At 40.6% G+C, this 19,637-nt stretch overlaps 1 protein-coding gene and 1 non-coding gene across 6 annotated transcripts in view; both read left to right on the top strand.

The window, feature by feature from the left end:
• Positions 1-19,637, top strand: part of WDR93 (WD repeat domain 93) — a 51,209-nt gene that overhangs the window by 10,578 nt on the left and 20,994 nt on the right. For 4 of the 5 annotated variants that reach the window (XM_031668347.1, XM_031668350.1, XM_031668348.1 and 1 more), the window contains exons 3-8: positions 613-805; positions 3,229-3,293; positions 9,747-9,825; positions 12,959-13,074; positions 14,897-14,935; positions 19,533-19,617. In XM_031668347.1, the coding sequence (XP_031524207.1) occupies positions 613-805; positions 3,229-3,293; positions 9,747-9,825; positions 12,959-13,074; positions 14,897-14,935; positions 19,533-19,617 (577 nt within the window). The remainder of the gene's footprint in view (positions 1-612; positions 806-3,228; positions 3,294-9,746; positions 9,826-12,958; positions 13,075-14,896; positions 14,936-19,532; positions 19,618-19,637) is intronic. The other variant, XM_031668349.1, reaches the window with a different exon arrangement.
• On the top strand, positions 12,202-12,308 carry LOC116276001. The gene has a single exon (XR_004185464.1). It is a non-coding gene; the product is annotated as a U6 spliceosomal RNA (small nuclear RNA).

Raw genomic sequence — 19,637 nt, 5'->3', positions numbered from 1 at the left:
CCAGTGCCTTGGCTACCGTTCTTCCCACAGTGCACTAGCTGAATAAAGTACAGGGCCTGTGGTCATGCCTAGTGTTGTGAATATGCATTTATTCTCAACTCCCTTGTTTTCTCTGTTCTCTTTGCCCTAACAGTGAAATACTATGAATTTCTTGATGTTTAGGCAAGAGTTTTAGATGAGCACTATGTTTGGGAATATTGTTTTTTCGGGGTTTTTTTTTTGAGACAGATTTTCCCTCTTGTTGCCCAGGCTGGAGTGCAATGGCATGATCTCGGCTCACTGTAACCTCCGTCTCCCAGGTTCAAGCATTCTCCTACCTCAGCCTCCTAAGTAGCTGGGATTACAGGGATATGCCACCATACCCGGATAATTTTTGTATTTTTAGTAGAGATGGGGTTTCACCATGTTGGCCAGGCTGGTCTCAAACTCTTGACCTCATGTGATCTGCCCACCTTGGCCTCCGAAAGTTCTGGGATTACAGGCTTGAGCCACCACGCCCTGCCAGGAAATGTTATTATTATCTAGGAAGGGCCCCTGACTGTCTCTGAAAGCTAACTCCTATTATTTGAAGATAGTGACAACTGAAAATAATATTTTTCCTTGTTTTCCCAGCTCAACAAAATGCCAAATTGTATGGCTGTTTCCCAAGACTATGTGTTTATTGGAGGAGCCAAAGGATTTGCAATTTATAATATCTACAATGCTAAACAAATATATGCATGGGAGAAGCTTAAGGTTGATGTCACTTCCATCTGGGCCACAGATTTGGGGAATGAAATACTTATTGCTCCTGTGGATGAAATGGGTATTGTTCTTCATCTTTCTTTTTAGCCTAATTTATAGGTACCTGTAGATTGTTCTCCGTTTAATCTCCTTTCGAGGTATGGGTGGGGCCAGGCATGGAGACTTCTCCCTGGTCATGTAATAGTAACTATACGTACAGAACAGGTATGGTGGGTCAGGTACTGTTCTACCATTCCACATGTGCTAGCCCATTTAATCCTTACGGCAGCCCTAGAGGGGAAGTACAATTTTTTATTCCTGTTCAGAAGAGGCAGCTGACTTATGGAAGTTAAATAACTTACTTGAGGTAACATGGAAAGTCAGGCTTCAAACCAGGCAGTATGGCCCTGGAGTCCACACCCTTCCAGCACTCAGCAGTCCTCTCATACAAACCAGAGCTTGCTCTTTTTCCTTCAGCCTGAGGATGAACCAGGCCTCCATGGGGAGTATGGTATGGAAAACTGTAGACAGTGTCCTAGATAGGTGAGCTGTTACTTTTGGTTGCCCCCCAAAAGCTAGGCTCCCTCTAGCCTGTCCTTATGTTTGGGTGAAACAGACTGTTACCTGTGGATATGAAGAGTTTTCCTGCTTTGTGGAGGATGAGAAGGCAGATGTCAGCATTGGAAGTGAGTGAGGAGGCTGTGTCATATTGTGGCAGACAGAGTGGAAAGTGTCTGCTCACTTGGAGATCATCTGTGAAGGCATGCATCTCTCTAGACATCAGGCTCTGCTCAACCAGCACAGGCACACTGAAGAACTTTCTGCAGGGGAGTGACCTGACCAGACTGGCATTTAAGAAGGGCACTCTGGCAGGAGTTTGAAAAAGGCAAAGTGAGAGGCAGAAAAACTATTGCAGTCATTGAGGAGAGAAAATTCTGAACAGCGGAACTAAGGCAGGGGCTGTTAAAATGAAAAGGAAGGCCAGGTGCAGTGGCTCATGCCTGTAATCCCAGCATTTTTGGAAGCCTAGGCATGTGGATCACTTGTGGTCAGGAGTTTGACACCAGCCTGGTCAACATGGTGAAACCCTGTCTCTACTAAAAATACAAAAAAAAAAAAAAAAAAATTAGCCAGGCATGGTCGTGGGCGCCTGTAATCCCAGCTACTCGGGAGGCTGAGGCAGGAGAATTGCTTGAACTCAGGAGGCAGAGGTTCCAGTGAGCTGAGATTGCACCATTGCACTCCAGCAATGGTGACAAAATGAGACTCCAGCTCCAAAAAAAAAAAAAAAAGAAAAAGTGTACTGTGGTTATGTAAGATGTTAACATTAAGGGAAACAAGACAAGGGATACAAAGAAACTCTACTATTTTTGCAACTTTTTGTAAGTTTAAAATTAGTTCAAAATAAAAAGCTTAAAAAATGAAAGGAATATTTAATGGAGAAACTTAGGGAATGATGGAATATGCATATGGGTCAAGTAGTGGGAAAGTGTACTGGGGGGCAGTGAAGAAGAATGCCTCCTCCTTTGTGCCTTAGATAACTGGGTGGATTATGATGCCATTTCTTGATAACAGTTATGGGAAAATAAGATTTCAGGGTTCTGTGAGTTGAAGAATTCCATTTGAACATGTGCAGACTTGAGGCATCTAGGGATATATTTCTGTGGGAATGTTGATACTCAGAAGGAGTATGATGTAAAGATAGGATCACACATTTATCACACTATATTATACTAGTTGATTTCAAGTCTGTGTAGCCCTCAATATGATGAATCTGAAGGTAGACTGTCTTGGTGTCCCTAGCACATTTGTTAGCATGAATCTGATATCCCATGAATCTGTATTGGGTTGAGTTAGACGTTCACCTACAGTGGGCCAGATGCCTTTACAAGGTTATATTATAGTGTAGAAACGCAAGTCATAAGTATGTGGGAGGCACCTCAAGAAAGAAGTAAGAAGTCATTATGGGTGATGTTTGTATACTGGAGCCATTAGGTTAAATGGGAGTTAGATTAACATATTTACTTACTAATTCAACAAAATTAACTGCATGAGGAGCTTGTTGGGATTGAGAGGCAAGACACATCGAACAGTGAGCTATGATCCTTTCCCTCAAAGAATCCATGAATTCTCAAGCGGAATACAGTACATTTGCAGCAAACAGTTGGATAATGGTGTGAAGCAGTAAGGGATGGTATGCTCAGACAGATAGGAGTCAACAAGTGGATGGATGTAGCCCATGTCTTACAGGAGATGTCTGGGAGATGCCGGTGGAGTTGGGGTAGGTGGAGAGGACCCAGGAAGGAAAACAACCTGAACATTTCAAGTGAGGGGTGGAGGAAGACAGGGAGACCAAGAGCAGCATAGGCAGTGGAGGGGCTGGGAAGGAGGCCTAAGAATGAGCGAGCTCATCATGTTAAGTTCACAAAGTCAAATATAAAAAATTCCAGTTCCTCTTCAGCTCAATTGTCTGTCTTACATTCTCACTTATTTTTTCTGTTTCAGGTATCATTAGACTCTTTTATTTTTATAAGGAAGGTCTTTACCTAGTCAAAGCCATCAATGAAGTGGTGAGTTCCTATTCTTTCACCATTAGCTGGGCCAAAAGCTGTAGCAAATTAAGTTTACTTTTAATATGGAAGCAATGATAGCTGGCCTAGATTAGAAAGAAATAGAGACTTCCTTGGCCAGAGAGCCTCCTCCAAAATATCCAATTAAAAGATCCCCCACCATCAAAGGGTGCATGCTGAATTCCTTGGATTTAGTTACCCTGTTGTCAAGAAAAGAAAATTAGCAAAGGAACTCCAGATTTTTCTTTTGAGAATCAGACCAACATATCTAATAAGTACTTAAAAGTCCCTAAATGTCCTAGGCTGTTTCACATTCCCCATCCCTTGCCCATGCTGTTCCTTCTGCTTCAAATGCTCTCCTCATCTCCCTGCCTGCCTTTTCTCCCCACCAAAATTTCCCCCATTCTTCAAGACCAGCTCAAATACCTCCTCTAAGATACTTTCCCTTATATACCCAAGAGGAGCTGATCTCTTTCTGCTTTGTGCCACTGACAAAGAGAACACAATTTCTACCACAGTGTTTCCCATACCCTCTACCCTAATTTGTTCATACGACTGCTTCTCCTGAGGGAAGAGGATCTGTCTTATTTACCTTTCGAATCCCCTTTTCCCAGATCATTGCCTACAATACTGTAAGTTTTCAGAAATTATTTTTTAAATCAGTGAATTCCCAAAAGAGAGGGTGTTGCTCAGAGTATGTTTTTTTTTTTTCTTAAATAGAGACAGAGTCTTGCCATGTTGTTGCCCAGCCTGGTCATGAACTCCTAGCCTCAGGTGATCCTCCTGCCTCAGCCTCCCAAAGTGCTGGGATTACAGGTGTGAGTCATAGTAGACTTTTTATTATAATTTGTCTTCTAAGAAATACTATTGATGGGCACCAAGGCAATTCAGTGGGGGCCAAAAGAAAGTATTTTCAGCAAATAATGCTAAAACACTGGAAAAGCAAATATGGAAAAATGAACTTCAACTCTGCTTCACACTATACATAAAAATTAATTTGATAGGGATTTTAGATCTAAATGTAAAGGCTAAAAACATTTCTTCTTGAAAAAAAAAACACACACACACACAGAAGAATTTTTTTTTTTTGCCACCTTGGGGCAGGCAGAGATTTCTTAGGACCATGAAAAGCACTAATCATAAAATAAAATATTAATATTGGACTTCATTCCTCACACCATATACAAAAAGTAACTCAAAATTGATCATATACCTGTATGTAAAACCTAAAACTATAAAACTTCTAGACTGAAACATACGAAGAAAGTGATCCTGGGTTAGGTAAATATATTTTAGCCACAATATCAAAAGCATGATCCATAAAAGAAAAGGTAAACTGGACTTTATCAAAATTTAAAACTTCTGTAAAAGATATTGTTAACAGAATGAAAATACAACCCATATACTGGGAGAATTCATTGAAAATGACATATATGATAAGGGACTTGTAACTGGACTATATAAAGAACTCTCAAAATAAGGAAACGATGTAACTTTTTTTTAATGGACAAAGGATTTGAAAATAATTCACCAAAGAAGATATATTGAAGGCAAATAAGATGCTCAAGATCATTAGTCATTAGGGAGGTAGAAATTAAAATCACAATGAGATATAATTACACATGTATTAGAATCCTCAAATTAAAAACACTCACCAAAAATAGGTCAGGCACGTTGGCTCATGCCTTTAATCCTAGCACTTTGGGAGGCAGGCAGGTGGATCACTTAAGGTCAGGAGTTTGAGACCACCCTGGCCAACATGGTGAAACCCCATCTCTACTAAAGATACAAAACTTAGTTGAGCATGGTGGCAGGCATCTACATCCCAGCTCAGGAGGCTGAGACACGAGAATCATTTGAACCCGGGAGGCAGAGGTTGAAGTGAGCTGAGATTGCGCCGCTACACTCCAGCCTGGGTGACAGAGCAAGTCTGTTTCAAAACACACAGACACACACACACACAGACACAGACACACACACACACACAAAAATAAAAAAATAATAACAAGAAAAAATAAAAATAAAAAAAGGAAAATAAAAAATAAATAAAAACACTCACCATACCAAGTGTTGGCAAAGATATGCAACAATTGGAACTCTTCCTATGCACTGCTGGTGGTAAAGTATAATAGTACAACCACTTTGGCAGTTCCTTCAAAAGTTAAACATGTACTTACCATGTGATCCAGCCATTCCACTCCTAAGTATTTACCCAGGAGAAATGGAAGTGTATGCCCATACCAAGGCTTGTACATGAATGTTCATTGCAGCTTTATTTGTAATGGCCAAAAACCGGAAACCATCCAAATGTCCATCAACAGGTGAATGGATAAGTAATTGTGGTGTATCCATACAGTGGGATATACTATTCAATAAAAGGGAGTGAACTATTAATGCATATAACAACATGTATGAATTTCAAAATAATTATGTTAAGTGAAAGAAGTCAGATAAAAAATACATAACTGTATGGTTCCATTTTTATAAAACTGTAGAAAATGCAAACTAATCTAGTGATGGAAAACAGATCTGTTGTTGCCTGGGGCAATACAACACAGGCAGGAAGAAACATTTGGAGGTGATGGATATGTTCACTGTCTTGACTGTGGTGTTGGTTTCAAGAGGTACACATATGTCAAAACTTATCTAATTGTACACTTCAAACATACTGTTATGTCATGATACCTCTAATAAAGCTGTTAAAAAATTTTAAATTTCTGCTCATCAAAAGATGCTATTAGAGTTCAGTCAGTAGCAGGAGCAGAGAGCAGACCCCAGAGAGCCCTGAACAGCCTCACCTCCAGCTGGCCTAGTGACAGTCACACCCTGGAGGAGCTACAGCTGTCGCAGCTGGCCCCAGTCACCATCACCACAACCCTGAGCAAGGAGGCTGAGACCCAGCAGCTGCCAGTCCTTAGCAGTGCCCACATCCGTACCACAAAAAGTGGTTGCTAGGGTGGCTAGGACAAGAGGGTCATTGCAGTGAAAATTTCGGAAACAAATAATTCAATGTCAGGAATGGATATGGTTTCATCAACAGAAAGGACATCAAGGAGGTGTATTTGGACAGCAGACAGTCATAGAAGAATAACCCCAGGAAGTGCTTTCCCAGTGTAGTAGATGGAGTTTGAGGTTATTGAAGGGTATGGAGGTCGCAAATGTTACAGGCCCTAATTGCATTCCCATGCAAGGCAGTAGATCTGCAGCAGACTAACCATTATGAATGCTGTCTGCGTCATAGGGCCAGTCCTCCACTCACTCACCAGCTGAATTATCAGAATAGTGAGAGTGGGGAAAGGACCAAGGGTCAGAGAGTGTTCCTGAAGGCCAGGCTCAACAGCTGGCCCAGGCATGGGTTTCTAGCTTGTGGCGATCCTGTGGGTACCCACGTTATTGTGGTGCACCACTATTGTGGCTGTGACAACCAGGTGCCCACCGTATTGCAGCCGTCCTTTGCAGGGAGAAGTGATGGAGGTGCTGACAACCAGGGTGCAGGAGAACAAGGTGGACCAGTGACATAATCCTAGACCACAATTCTCCAGGGCCCCTTCTCACCAAAGACAGCTTAGAGAGGTCAGCAATGAAGAGGAAAAGGAAAATCAAGATGAGACACAAGGTCAGCAACTGCAACTTCAGTTACAGATGTAGGTGTCCATGAAATCCTAAACCCCAATGTGGCAGAGACAAAAGCAAGGGATCCACCAGCTGAGAATGCCTTGGCTCCTGAGGCTGGGCAAGGTGGGGGTGATTTATTTATTTATTTATTTATTTATTTATTTATTTATTTATTGCCTGTTAACCAGATAACCAGAACTAATTACATTATCAGTGCAGCATCTGGTTTTTAAAAAGCCAAACTACAAACTGCTAATAAAGGCCTTAAATAATAATAATAATAATAAATAAAATAAGAAAATGTAAAAACAAGCCACAGACTGGGAGAAAGTATCAGTTTTTTATATATCCTTTATATATATTTCTATATCCTTTAATGTATTTGTATCCAGAATATCCAAAGAACTCCAAATCAATAATAAAAAGATCCAATAAAAGATGGCAAAAGACTTAAACTGACATTTACAAAAGGAGACAGGGTTTCGCCCCATTGCCCAGACTGGTCTTGAACTCCTGGACCCAAGCAGTCCTCCCACCTTGACCTCCCAAAGTGCTGAGATTACAGGTGAGGTAGTTTCTTACAAAGTTAAACCTGTGATACATCAAACCCATTGTTAGAAATTTACCCAAAAGAAATGAAAACATTTGTTCACAAAAAAATTTGTACAAGATGTTCTTAGCAGCTGTATTTGTAATTAAAAAAAAAAAAAAAAAAAAAAAAACATAATCAAGGCCAGGTACAGTGGCTCATGCCTGTAATCCCAGTACTTTGGAAGGCTGAGGTGGGCGGATCATGAAGTTAGGAGAACAAGACCATCCTGGCTAACATGGTGAAACCCCGTCTCTACTAAAAATACAAAAACTTAGCCGGGTGTGGTGGCACACACCTGTAGTCCCAGCTACTTGGGAGGCTGAGACAGGAGAATTGCTTGAACCCGGGAGGCAGAGATTGCAGTGAGCTGAGATTGCACCACTGCACTCCAGCCTGGATGACAGAGCGAGACTCCATCTCAAAACAAAAACAAAAAAAAACATAATCAGAGAACAAATAAAAATTTGTGGTAGACTAAGTCAATGGAACACTAATCAGCAATAATAAATAATAAACAACTGATGATTAAAAACAACACAGCAGATGAAACTCAGAAACATCAAGTTGAATGACAGAAGCCAGACACAAAAGAGTACATTCTAATTATATGAAACTTAAGACCAGGTGAAATTTATCTGTGTTAGTGATGGAAAGCAGAACATTGGTTGCATATGGAAGTGTAATTGGCTCAAATAGGCATAAGGTAACTTTCTAGGATAATGGTAACGTCCTATACTTTGACTGGGTATTAGTTACATGGATGTATAAGTTTGTCAAAACTCATCAAGTTATGCATTTAATACCTGTGCCTTTACCTATATTTAAATTTTATCTTTAAATAAACTCTCCTAAGAAAAAAAAATACTGGGAATGTCCCACAACTCATTTTAGGAGACCAGCATAACTATGATATTCAAATTATCAGCGACGTTACCAAAAAAGTACTGTTGGTGGATTAAAACACCCAAAAATGTTTAAATTCCATTAATTCATAATCATATATTTTAAATACTTTATTATCGCCTTTGGAAGTTGTGAGGGCACAAACTCAGTATTCTGAAAACTGATAAGGGAAAGAATCAAGCTTTTATCCTGACTTTTTCATATGGGCAACCAAATTTCAAGGCAACCAAATAGTTGATGATGGAAAGATCTTCCTTATAGAAGAATTCTAACAAATGCAGAAGGAATGATAGAACTGAGGTATCCTACTCTTGTTCCCTATTACAAAGAATGGTCTAGGCAATAACCACCAATGGCTGATGGGGAAGTTTGTAATAAAGGAGTCAGGATGATAACTGTTCTCAATTGTCAACCTTAACATTACTAAAAGAGAGACAACCAGCTATTATGGGCCTTCTGATATGATGCAGTAGGAAGGACACAGTGCACCTGTGGAGTGTTCTTCCCAAAACATTGAACCTAAACCTAGTCAAAGCTGTAGATCTGATTATCAGTTTACAGGAAATACAGGAACCATGGAGATGCAATCAGTTCAGTTCACAATGTGAAAAATTCCATAGGGCAAATGACATGGTTTCTTCAACAAATAAATGGCAAACAGAAAAACAAACAAGGGAGCTAATATAAATTAAGAGACTTAGGAGATATATTAGTCTGGGCATGGTGACTCATGCCCCTATATTCCCAGCACTTTCAGAGGCCAACTTGGGAAGATCACTTGCAAGCCAGGAGTTCAAGACCAGCCTGGGCAACAAAGTGAGACTCCATCTCTCCTAAAATTTTTAAAAATTAAAAAAAAAAAAAGCATAACCATTCACATTGAGCCTCTCTGACCTTATCCACAATTTGAGCAGGTTTCATACTAGGGTTACATTCAGTCTCTACCATAGTCTAGATAGAGCCTTTTGTCCAGCAACTACCAGAGTTTTCAGTGTCATGTAGAATTTATTTCAATTCAGTTGAATAATTGGATGCCAGCATAGGCTTTAGGGTTTGCACACCTGACCAGGAGATCCAATAGTATGCCAGAAGTCACCAGGAGTATTTAAGAGACCAGGAAATAAGTTCAAAAACCTTACATAGAAAAGCGAGTTCTACTTCTTTACATACCATCTTGTCCAATTCCTGTACAAAAATGGGAAGTATGAAGCAGTTTGAAGCATCTTTTCATGTCCCAAGCTTTAAAAGGATCTCTGCTCCTGGGTGCAAACCACAGAGAGCCCTGAAATACATTCTCTGTTGGCAGGCTGTGCCTACTCTATCGACATCTCTTTTGTTTTCAGGATGATACCAGCAAGCAAACTACCTGTATAAAGATGGAAGTCTCTCAAGGAGGAGACTTTGCAGCCTTCCTCCTACAAGGCAAGATTAACCAAAGACTGTTAAGGTTCAGATTTTCAGTCTCTTCCAAATGATTGCTTTTGTCACTCCAAATCTTTTATTTAGAAATTATTTTCAATTTAAAGAAGAGTTGCAAAGAAATTACAGAGTTCCTTTATGCCCTTCACCCAGCTTCCCTAATATTAATGTTCAACATGGCCACACCACATTTGTCAAAACTAAGCAAATGACATTGGTACAGTACTATTAATTAACTCTTAACTACAGATTTTGTTTTAAATTTCACTAGTTTTCCACTCATCTTTTTGGTTTTTTGGTTTTTTTTGCTCCAAAGTTCAATCTGGGATACCATATTATATTTAGTCATTGTGTCTCCTTAGTCTCCTCCTATCTGGGATGGTTTCTTGGCCTTTCCTCATTTTTCAAGGCTTAACATTTTAAAAAAGTACCAGTCAGGTATTTGGTAGAATATCCCCCAATTTCAACTTGTCTGATATTTTTCTCATGATTCAACTGGGGTTAAGGATTTGGGGGAAGATACAACAGAGGTGACGTGCTTTTCTCATTGCATCATATCAAGGGATACATTATAGCAGCGTTACTCACTACTTCTGATATTAACCTTGATCACTTGAAGTGGTGTCCGCCAGGTTTCTCCACTGTAGAGCTACTGTTTTTCCCTACATATCCTCTGTAAGGAGCAAGTCACTAGGTCCAGACCACACTCAAGGGGAAATGATAGAAATACCACCTCCTGGCCGGGCAAGGAGCACTTTGGGAGGCCAACGCGGGCGGATCACAAGGTCAGGAGTTCGAGACCAGCCTGACCAACATGGTGAAACCCCGTCTCTACTATAAAAAAATAATAATACAAAAATTAGCCTGGCGTGGTGGTGCACACCTGTAATCCCAGCTACTCAGGGAGCTGAGACAGGAGAATCGCTTGAACCTGGGAGGCGGAGGTTGCAGTGAGCCGAGATTGTGCCATTGCACTCCAGCCTGAGTGACAGAGCAAGACTCCGTCTCAAAAAAAAAAAAGAAGTACCACCTCCTGGACCGGATGTGGTGGCTCACGCTTATAATCTCAGCACTTTGGGTGACCGAGGCAGGCGGATCACCTGAGGTCAGGAGTTCAACACCAACCTGGCCAACATGGTGAAGCCCCATCTCTACTAAAAATACAACAATGAGCTGGAGGTGGTGGTGGGCACCTGTAATCCCAGCTACTGGGGAGGCTGAGACAGAAGAACCGCTTGAATCTGGGAGGCGGAGGTTGCAGTGAGCTGAGATTGTGCCCCTGCACTCCAGCCTGGGCAACAAAGAGCGAAACTCCATCTGAAAAAAAAAAAAAAAAAAAAAAAAAGTATCACCTCCTGGAGGTAAGAGAATCAAAGAATTTTTGGACACGTGTTAAAACCACCACAGTAGTTAATAAACACTTGAGGGAGATACTTTGAGATGATGCTGATGTGCTGTTTCTCTTTAATGTTTTACCCACCAATCTTAGCACTCGTCATTGGATCTTGCCAGCTGCAGTTATCACTGGGATAATAGAACATATTTTATACAAATGCTTGTTGCCTTGATTTTTAACCTTTAAATATTTAGATAGATGGTATATGGGCCTCTATTTTATACTGTTGTCCAAGCCCCTTCCAATGTCAGGTATTTAAGGAAGATATGCATTTTATTTATTTATTAATTATTATTATTATTATTATTATTATTTTGAGAAGGAGTCTTGCTCTGTCACCCAGGCTGGAGTGCAGTGGCATGATCTTAGCTCACTGCAACCTCTGCCTCCCAGGTTCAAGCGATTCTCCTGCCTCATCCTGCGAAGCAGCTGAGATTACAGGTGCCTGCCAGCACGCCCGGCTAATTTTTATATTTTTAGTAGAGACAGGGTTTCACCATGTCGGCCAGGCTGGTCTCGAACTCCTGACCTGAGGTGATCTGCCCGCCTCGGCCTTCGAATGCTAGGATTACAGACATGAGCCACCACGCTTGGCCAAGGATATGCATTTTATAATGCTTTATGTATTCAAGGAAACTTTTGCACCATCTCTACTGGTTTCCTGAGGCTGTCATAACAAAGTACCACAAACTGGGCAGCTTAAAACAATAGATATTTATTCCCTTAGAGTCCTGGAGGCCAGAAGTCTGAAATTAAGGTGACCAGAAGATTACTTTTTAAGAAAAAATTTAGCCAGGATCCCATACCGTGGGAGAACAAACTTTCCCAGGTTAACATCTCCTCAAATATTGGTCAGAAGAATTCTTTAGGTACATCTTTCCCAATTCTAACCCTTCCTCAGACACACTCCTCTCAGTTACTGATTCTGTATGTGCTGCCTTCCTCCCCAGACAGGTAAAACTAAAGGCAAAATGTCAGTGGATGTGATCGCTTCAGCGGCACATATACTAAAGCTGGGACGATACAGAGATGATTAGCATGGCTCCTCTGCAAGGATGACACACAAATTCATGAAGCATTTCTTTTTTTTTGAGACAGAGTTTCACTCTGTTGCCCAGGCTGGAGTGCAGTGGCCTGATCTCGGCTCACTGCACCCTCTACCCACTGGGTTCAAGCAATTCTCCTGCCTCAGCCTCCTGAGTAGCTGGGATTACAGGGTGCTGCACGCATCACCACGCCTGGCTAATTTTTGTATTTTTAGTAGAAATGGGGTTTCACCATGTTGGCCAGGCTGATCTCGAACTCCTGACTGCAGGTGATCCGCCCACCTCGGCCCCCCAAAGTGCTGAGATTACAGGCATGAGCCACCATGCCCAGCCCCATGTTTTTTTTTAATGTCAATGGAATTTACCATTCACAACATAGAAAACGTGGGGGCTAGGCAGGGCAATTTGGTTAAAACATCATGTTGCATGAGTGCTGTTAGTGTGAGAAGCCCCTGTTTCCCTTAGATAGGTGATGGTGGGTTGAGGGGATAACTCTCCATGGGAAAGTTATGTGGGGCACGAGGACTTGCAATAACCATTGCAGAACTACTTCTCCTTCAGTGTGTCAAAGTTGCCTGCTATGGAGGTGGCTGATCTCTTTCCCAGCAGTTCTGAGAAGAAAACAGGCCATTTCTCAGAGGAAACTTGTGGCTGTCTTACAGTTGCTCAATGGTTCTCTGGTTTCCCAATGCAGGAGCCGGAGATATTTGGCTGGATGTGTATAAATTGCCCAAGGAGACTTGGCTCAAGAAAGTAGAGAACCCCCAACTCACTTCAAATCCAAAGAAAAAAGTCAGACAGCTGCAACTGGTAGGAAGTATCTCTGCTTTCAGCCGATATGTTTCTCCCTACCCCTGACCCACATCTAGCCTAAGTCCTTGGAAATTTATGATGAATGAGGCCTCTGGGCTATTATAGAGAGGACAACAGGAATATTGGCCCCTGTCTGCCAAGTCAGTTTCCTTTGGTTAAAATAATACATTAAAAAGTAAAGGTGTCTTCAGTAGTGGGAATCTCAGTATCTCTCTAGTCTAGGAGTTGCCTCTCCACTGAGACCACTCCCAGGCATTTCTCTGGAAGGAGGGTCTTTCGTCCTGACTCCTGCTTCACTGGTAATCTTTTTTCCCTCCTGGCTAAAATAATCTTTTCATGCCTCAAATTCCATTAAATTTTCCAGACTATGATATAAAGAGGTTGTTCTCAATATACAGATATATATATATATTTTCTATTATCCTTAGAAAGTAGAAAGTCTACCATTTCAGTTTATTTATATATGATGCCTGAGCCTTGTGCTATTTTTTGTTTCTGTTTTTGTTTTTGATTTTGTTTTTTGAGTCTCGCTCTGTTGCCCAGGCTAGAGTGCAGTGATGCTCACTGCAACCTCCGCCTCCCGGGTTCAAGCAATTCTCCTGCCTCAGTCTCCTGAGTAGCTGGAACTACAGGCACACACCGCCACGCCTGGCTAATTTTTTTGTATTTTTAGTAGAGACGAGGTTTCACTGTGTTAGCCAGGATGGTTTCGATCTCCTGACCTCGTGATCTGCCCGCCTCGGCCTCCCAAAGTGCTGGGATTACAGGCGTGAGCCACCGCACCCGGCCTGTGCTTGCTGTGTTTTTAAAATGTAATTGCTCAGTAAATATTAAGACTTAATTTGCTTATCTATACAGTGTATGCTTATTATTTTTACTTTTAAACCACCAACATGAATATATTGATATTAACTGAGCACCCCTTTAAAACACATTGTATTGGGTGCTAAATAAATTAGTGAAATTATTAATGTAGGAGACCAAGATTGAGAGTTACATTCACTGCTGAGCACAAGTGGCTTTGAATAAATGCCTTTCTCCTCAGTGAATGTCTTCATAATGGAGTGTAGTCCTATGTCCCTGGGAAAGTTACTAGCCCAGAGATCTTCCTCCTCTAAGCTATTATAGAATGTTATTATTTGTACCCATTTTTTGACACCTCTCACCTACTACCTAGGTTTTTAGTTATCTTGTTATACAGGAAAATCCTCTTGTCTTCAATGGATAATAAATTTCTAGATTGTTAAGACCATACCTTTTGCTTTTTATCAACAAATTCCGTAGTATCATACTTGGTACTCAAAAGATATATTTTTGTTTGGACTAATTTGTTATCCAAATAGGAAAAGCACCTTGAATAGGGTGGTTTCTCACCATAATTCACTTCTTTTTCATACACCAAGAAGCAGCCAATGAATGCCAGTTACAGTTGTAGTTCTTTTACTATGAATTATATTTAGAGTTACTTAAATGTAATTCTCAACATCACCGTTATGTTTTGCCAATCAGAAATATTTCCCTCAATTTAGATTCTTGAAATGGTGTTCTGACTGATCTCCTCAACTCTATTCATTCAGATTTCCTCTTATTATTAACTATTTCCTATTTCCCCAACTACTTTTTAAAATCCTGGAAAATAGGGATCGTGTGTTGAATTTCTGCAGACCAGAGGTCCACACAAATACTGACCCTCTATGTCTATTGCATGAATTCACTCACAAGAGTAATTGAGGGGAAGAGAGAGCATGCCAGAAGATTAAAGGGGATGGTAAACATATATCAAACCTATTGTGAATTAATTTCTCATTTTTCTCCTCAGAACACCCTTGGTCTCACTTCTGCAGATCAGTTAGAAATGGTAAGAAACTTTAAAGAAAATCTCCAGAGAGACTTAAGGTTGCATTTTAGAGATTTTTAAAAAATTATTAATTCTTTTTTTTTTTTTTTTTTTTTGGAGACGGAGTTTCATTCTTGTTGCTCTTGTTGCCCAGGTTGGAGTGCAATGGCACAACCTTGGCTCATTGCCACCTCTCCCTCCCAGGTTCAAGCGATTCTCCTGCCTCAGCCTCCCGAGTAGCTAGGATTACAGGTGTGCACCACCACGCCCGGCTAATTTTGGATTTTTAGTAGAGATGGGGTTTCTCCATGTTGGTCAGGCTGGTCTTGAACTCCCGACCTCAGGTGATCCGCCTGCCTCGGCCTCCCAAAATGCTGGGATTACAGGCATGAGTCACCATACTGGGCCCAAGATTTTTATTTTTACTTGAAATTTACCTTAAATGTCAAATATGCTAATAAAATGTCCCACCTGGGCACTATTTTCAATTCTCAGTGACTTAATCTTGTGCCTCATATTCATTGAAGATGACCTCCTGACCCTGAGAATAGTTGACCCAAGTCATTTGGCCAGACGTGGCTTTACCTGAAGTTAAGGGAGCTTAAATTTCAGGGCGCCTCACTTGGGCCTCTGGAAGGGGCCCTAGCAATGTGTTCATATGGTTATACGTTTTTGTAAAATTAGCAAAGGTAACATATTTTAACTGTAATCACTTAATACCACTACCTCTTCACTCTAGCTTTCCTCTGTCACAATTTCCCCCATATTAGATGGAATTACAGTGGCTATGGGCATTTTGTGTTTATAGTTCTGTCTTCTTTTTCTTAAAAAAGCGTCCCATGAATCCTGGATTTGCCCCTACCAAAATAACAGCCCAATTCACCAAGCCGAGTGACTTGGGGATTTTGTGTTTGTTTTGGAATACCTTAGAGAACAGCGCAGGTTTCCTGGAGCTTCCTGGCTCTTCCTCTGAGACCAGGAACACACCATGTCTTCAGAAGGCATGGCTCTTGGAGGACTCAGGCATGTCAGTAGAGTAGTGGTGAATTTCTGAAATGGAAGTCTCTCGCTAGAGCCCTTTCTTTTTTCCCTTTTAAAGTTACATTAGGCCAGGCGGGGTGGCTCATGTCTGTAATCCCAACACTTTGGGAGCCTAAGGCAGGAGCATCTCTTGAGTTCAGGAATTTGAGACCAGCCTGGGCAACATGGCGAAACCTTGCCTCTACAAAAAATACAAAATATGGCCAGGCGGGGTGCCTCATGCCTGTAATCCCAGCGCTTTGGGAGGCCAAGGCAGGCGGATCACAAGGTCAGGAGTTCGAGACCGGCCTGGCCAACATGGTGAAACCCCATCTCTACTAAAAATACAAAAATTAGCCAGATGTGGTGGTGTGCACCTGTAATCCCAGCTACTCAGGAGGCTGAGGCAGGAACATCACTTGAACCTGGGAGGCAGAGGTTGCAGTGAGCCGAGATTGCACCACTGTACTCCATGCTGGGAGACAGCTGTCTAAAAAAAAAAAAAAAATTAGCCAGGTGTGGTGGCACGTAGCTGTGGTCCCAGCTACTCAAAAGACTGAGGTGGGTGGATGGCTTGAGCCCTGGAGTGGAGGCTGCAGCAAGTCGAGATTGCACCACTGCATTCTAGCCTGGGCGACAGAGCAAGACCCTGTCTCACAAAAAATAATAAAAATAAAAATAGTTACATTATATTTCACATTATACAAATAATATATGAATGTATCACTCTTAGAAAAGTCCAGGAATTCAGATAAACAGCCCTCTCCAGAGGTAATCACCATTATTAGCTTGATGTGTGTGTTTGTTTGTTTTGTTTTTTGTATTTTTAGTAGAGACAGGGTTTCACTATGTTGGTCAGGCTGGTCGCAAACTTCTGACCTCAGGTGATCCACCCGCCTCAGCCTCCCAAAGTGCTGGGATTACAGGCGTGGACCACCGCACCCGGCCCCAGTTGATGTGTGTTTTCTATATCTTTAGTGTATATTTACATTCTTATATTTATTTTGAAAGCTATAGTTTTGCTTCATGGAATTGGAATTTTTTTTCTACATACGTGGCATCATACTGTGTATATTTTCTTATAAACTTGCATTTTTTTACTTATCAATTTGCTTGCACATTTTTTTCTTTTCTTCTTTTTTCATTTTGAAACAGGGGCTCACTCTGTCACTCAGGCTGGAATGCAATGGCATGATCATAGCTGACTGCAGCCTCAACCTCCTAGGCTCAAGCAGTCCTCCCGCCTCAGCTTTCCAAATAGCTAAGACTACAGTTGTGTGCCACCATGCTTGTCTAATTTTAAAAATTTTTTATAGAAAAATATATTGCCCAGTCTGGGCATTATTTCTTCTTAAAATATTAAGTAGACTTTACTACTAATGTGTCCATCTAGTCTTGGAGCTTTCTTTGTGGAACTACAGATTCAACTTCTTTAATACTATTCAGGTTACCTATTTCTTCTTGAGCAAACTTTTGTACCTTGTGTCTTTTGAGTAATTTGTTCATTTTGTCTAAGTTGTCAAATTTATTGGCTTAAAGTGGTTCATAACATTCCATTATTATCCCTTCATTGTCTTTAAAATCTATTGTGATGTCATCCCTCTCATTCCTGATATTGGTAATTTGTGTCTTTTCTCTTTTTTTCTTAATCAGTTTGGCTAAAGGTCTGTCCATTTTATTCATCTTCTCAGAAGAACAAGATTTTAGTTTCCTATATTTTTCCCTTTTGTTTTTCTGTTTTCTATCTCACTGATTTCCAGTTTGTTTTTGTTATTTCCTTTGTTCTGCTCACTTTGGGTTTAGTTTCCTCTTCTAATTTCTTCCTTTTTTCTCTTTTCTTTTTTTTTTTCTGACATGGAATATCGCTCTGTCGCCCAGGCTGGAGTGCACTGGCGCAATCTTGGCTCACTGCAACCTCCGTCTCCCAGGTTCAAGCAATTCTCTGCCTCAGCTTCCTGAGTAGCTGGGATTACAGGTGCCTGCCACCACGCATGGCTAATTTTTGTATTTTTAGTAGAGAAGGGTCTCACCATCTTGGCCAGGCTGGTCTTGAACTCCTGACCTTGTGATCTGCCCACCTTGGCCTCCCAAAGTGCTGAGATTATAGGCGTGGGCCACTGCTCCGGTCGACTAGTAGATTTTTAGAAGTATGTTATTTAGTGTCCAAATATTGGAAATGTTACAGATAGCTTTTTTTTATGGGCTTCTCATAAAATCCATTGTGATAAGAAAATCAATTGTGATGGGAAAACATACTTTATATATTCGAATTATTTTAAATTTATTTAAATTTATTTTATTCCCACAATGTCGATTATCTTGGTAAATGTTTATATGCATTTGAAAAGGATGTTTCAAGACCAGTAAAGCTGTTATTGGTTAGGCTATTCAAGTCTTCTATCTCTTTCCTGTTTTTCCTTTTATATCCTTACTATATTCTTACTGCTTTTCTGTTTACTTATTCTGTACTTATTGAAAAAGGAGTTTCTAAGATTGTAGATTTATCTTTTTCTTCTTTCACTTTTACAAATTTTTGCTTCATATATTTTGAAGCTTTGTAATTAGATGTTTAACAATTTGGAATGTTTTGTCTTCGGATGAATTGATTGTTTTGTCATTATTTACTGACCCTTTGATTCCTGATATTCTTTGTTCAGAATTCTTCTATGTCACATACTAATATGGCCACCCGAGCTTTCTTTTGATTCATTTTAGCAAGATATATCTTTTTCTGTACTTTTGTTCTTATACATATTTGTGTCATTATATTTAATATAGTCAGTTTCTTCTTTTTCCCTATGGTTTCAGATAGTGTTTCATAAAATGAATTTCTTGGCCATGTGTGGTGGCTCACACCTGTAATCCCATTACTTTGGGAGGCAGAAGCAGGAGGATCACGTGAGCCCAGGAGTTCAAGATCATCCCGAGCAGCATGGCGAGACCTTGTCTCTGCAAAACTAAATTAGCCGGTTGTGGTAGTGCACACCTGTGATCCCAGCTATTCAGAAGGCTGAGGTGGGAGGATTGCTTAAGCTCAGAAGGTCGATGCTGCAGTGAGCTGTGATTGTTCCACTCTACTCCAGCCTGGGTGACAGAGCAAGATCCTGTCTTTAAAAAAAAAAAAGTTTCTTTTTGACCTCATATAGTTGGATCTTGCCCTTTCTAAAAAATTGTTTCAAAGATGGAATCTCGCTATGTTGCTCAGGCTGGAATGCAGTGGCTATTCACAGGCACAATCATAGCATGTTGCCACCTCAAACTCCTGGCCTCAAGCGTTTTTCCCACTTCAGCCTCCAGAGTAGCTGGGACTACAAGTATGTGTCACCAAGGGTCTAGCCTTTTTATAGAGTCTGACAATCTTTGCCTTTTAATTGGGGTTATTTAGACCATATACATTTAATGTGATTATTTACATGTTTGGGTTTAAATCTACAGTCTTGCTATTTACTTTTACAATATTGCTATTTACTTTCTATTTGTCCTATCTCTTTTTCTTCTTTTTCCCCTCCTTTTCCACTTTCTTTTAAAATTAGTGTTTTTAATTATTCTATTTCCTCTATTCTCTTGGCTTATTAACTATGCCTTTTCCTTATTTTAGGATACAAATGCTTGTTTCAAAGGAGACATTAAATTGAGTCTTCCAGTTTACATAATGAAGATCAAACCACCTAAGCCGGTTACAGGTAAGTGTGATTCAAATCTC

Source organism: Papio anubis, chromosome 7, assembly GCF_008728515.1.
Source record: "Papio anubis isolate 15944 chromosome 7, Panubis1.0, whole genome shotgun sequence".
In the NCBI taxonomy this organism is placed as follows: Eukaryota; Metazoa; Chordata; class Mammalia; order Primates; family Cercopithecidae; genus Papio; species Papio anubis.
The sequence above is the reverse complement of the archived record's forward strand: the minus strand, read 5'-3'. Positions and strand labels throughout refer to the sequence as shown.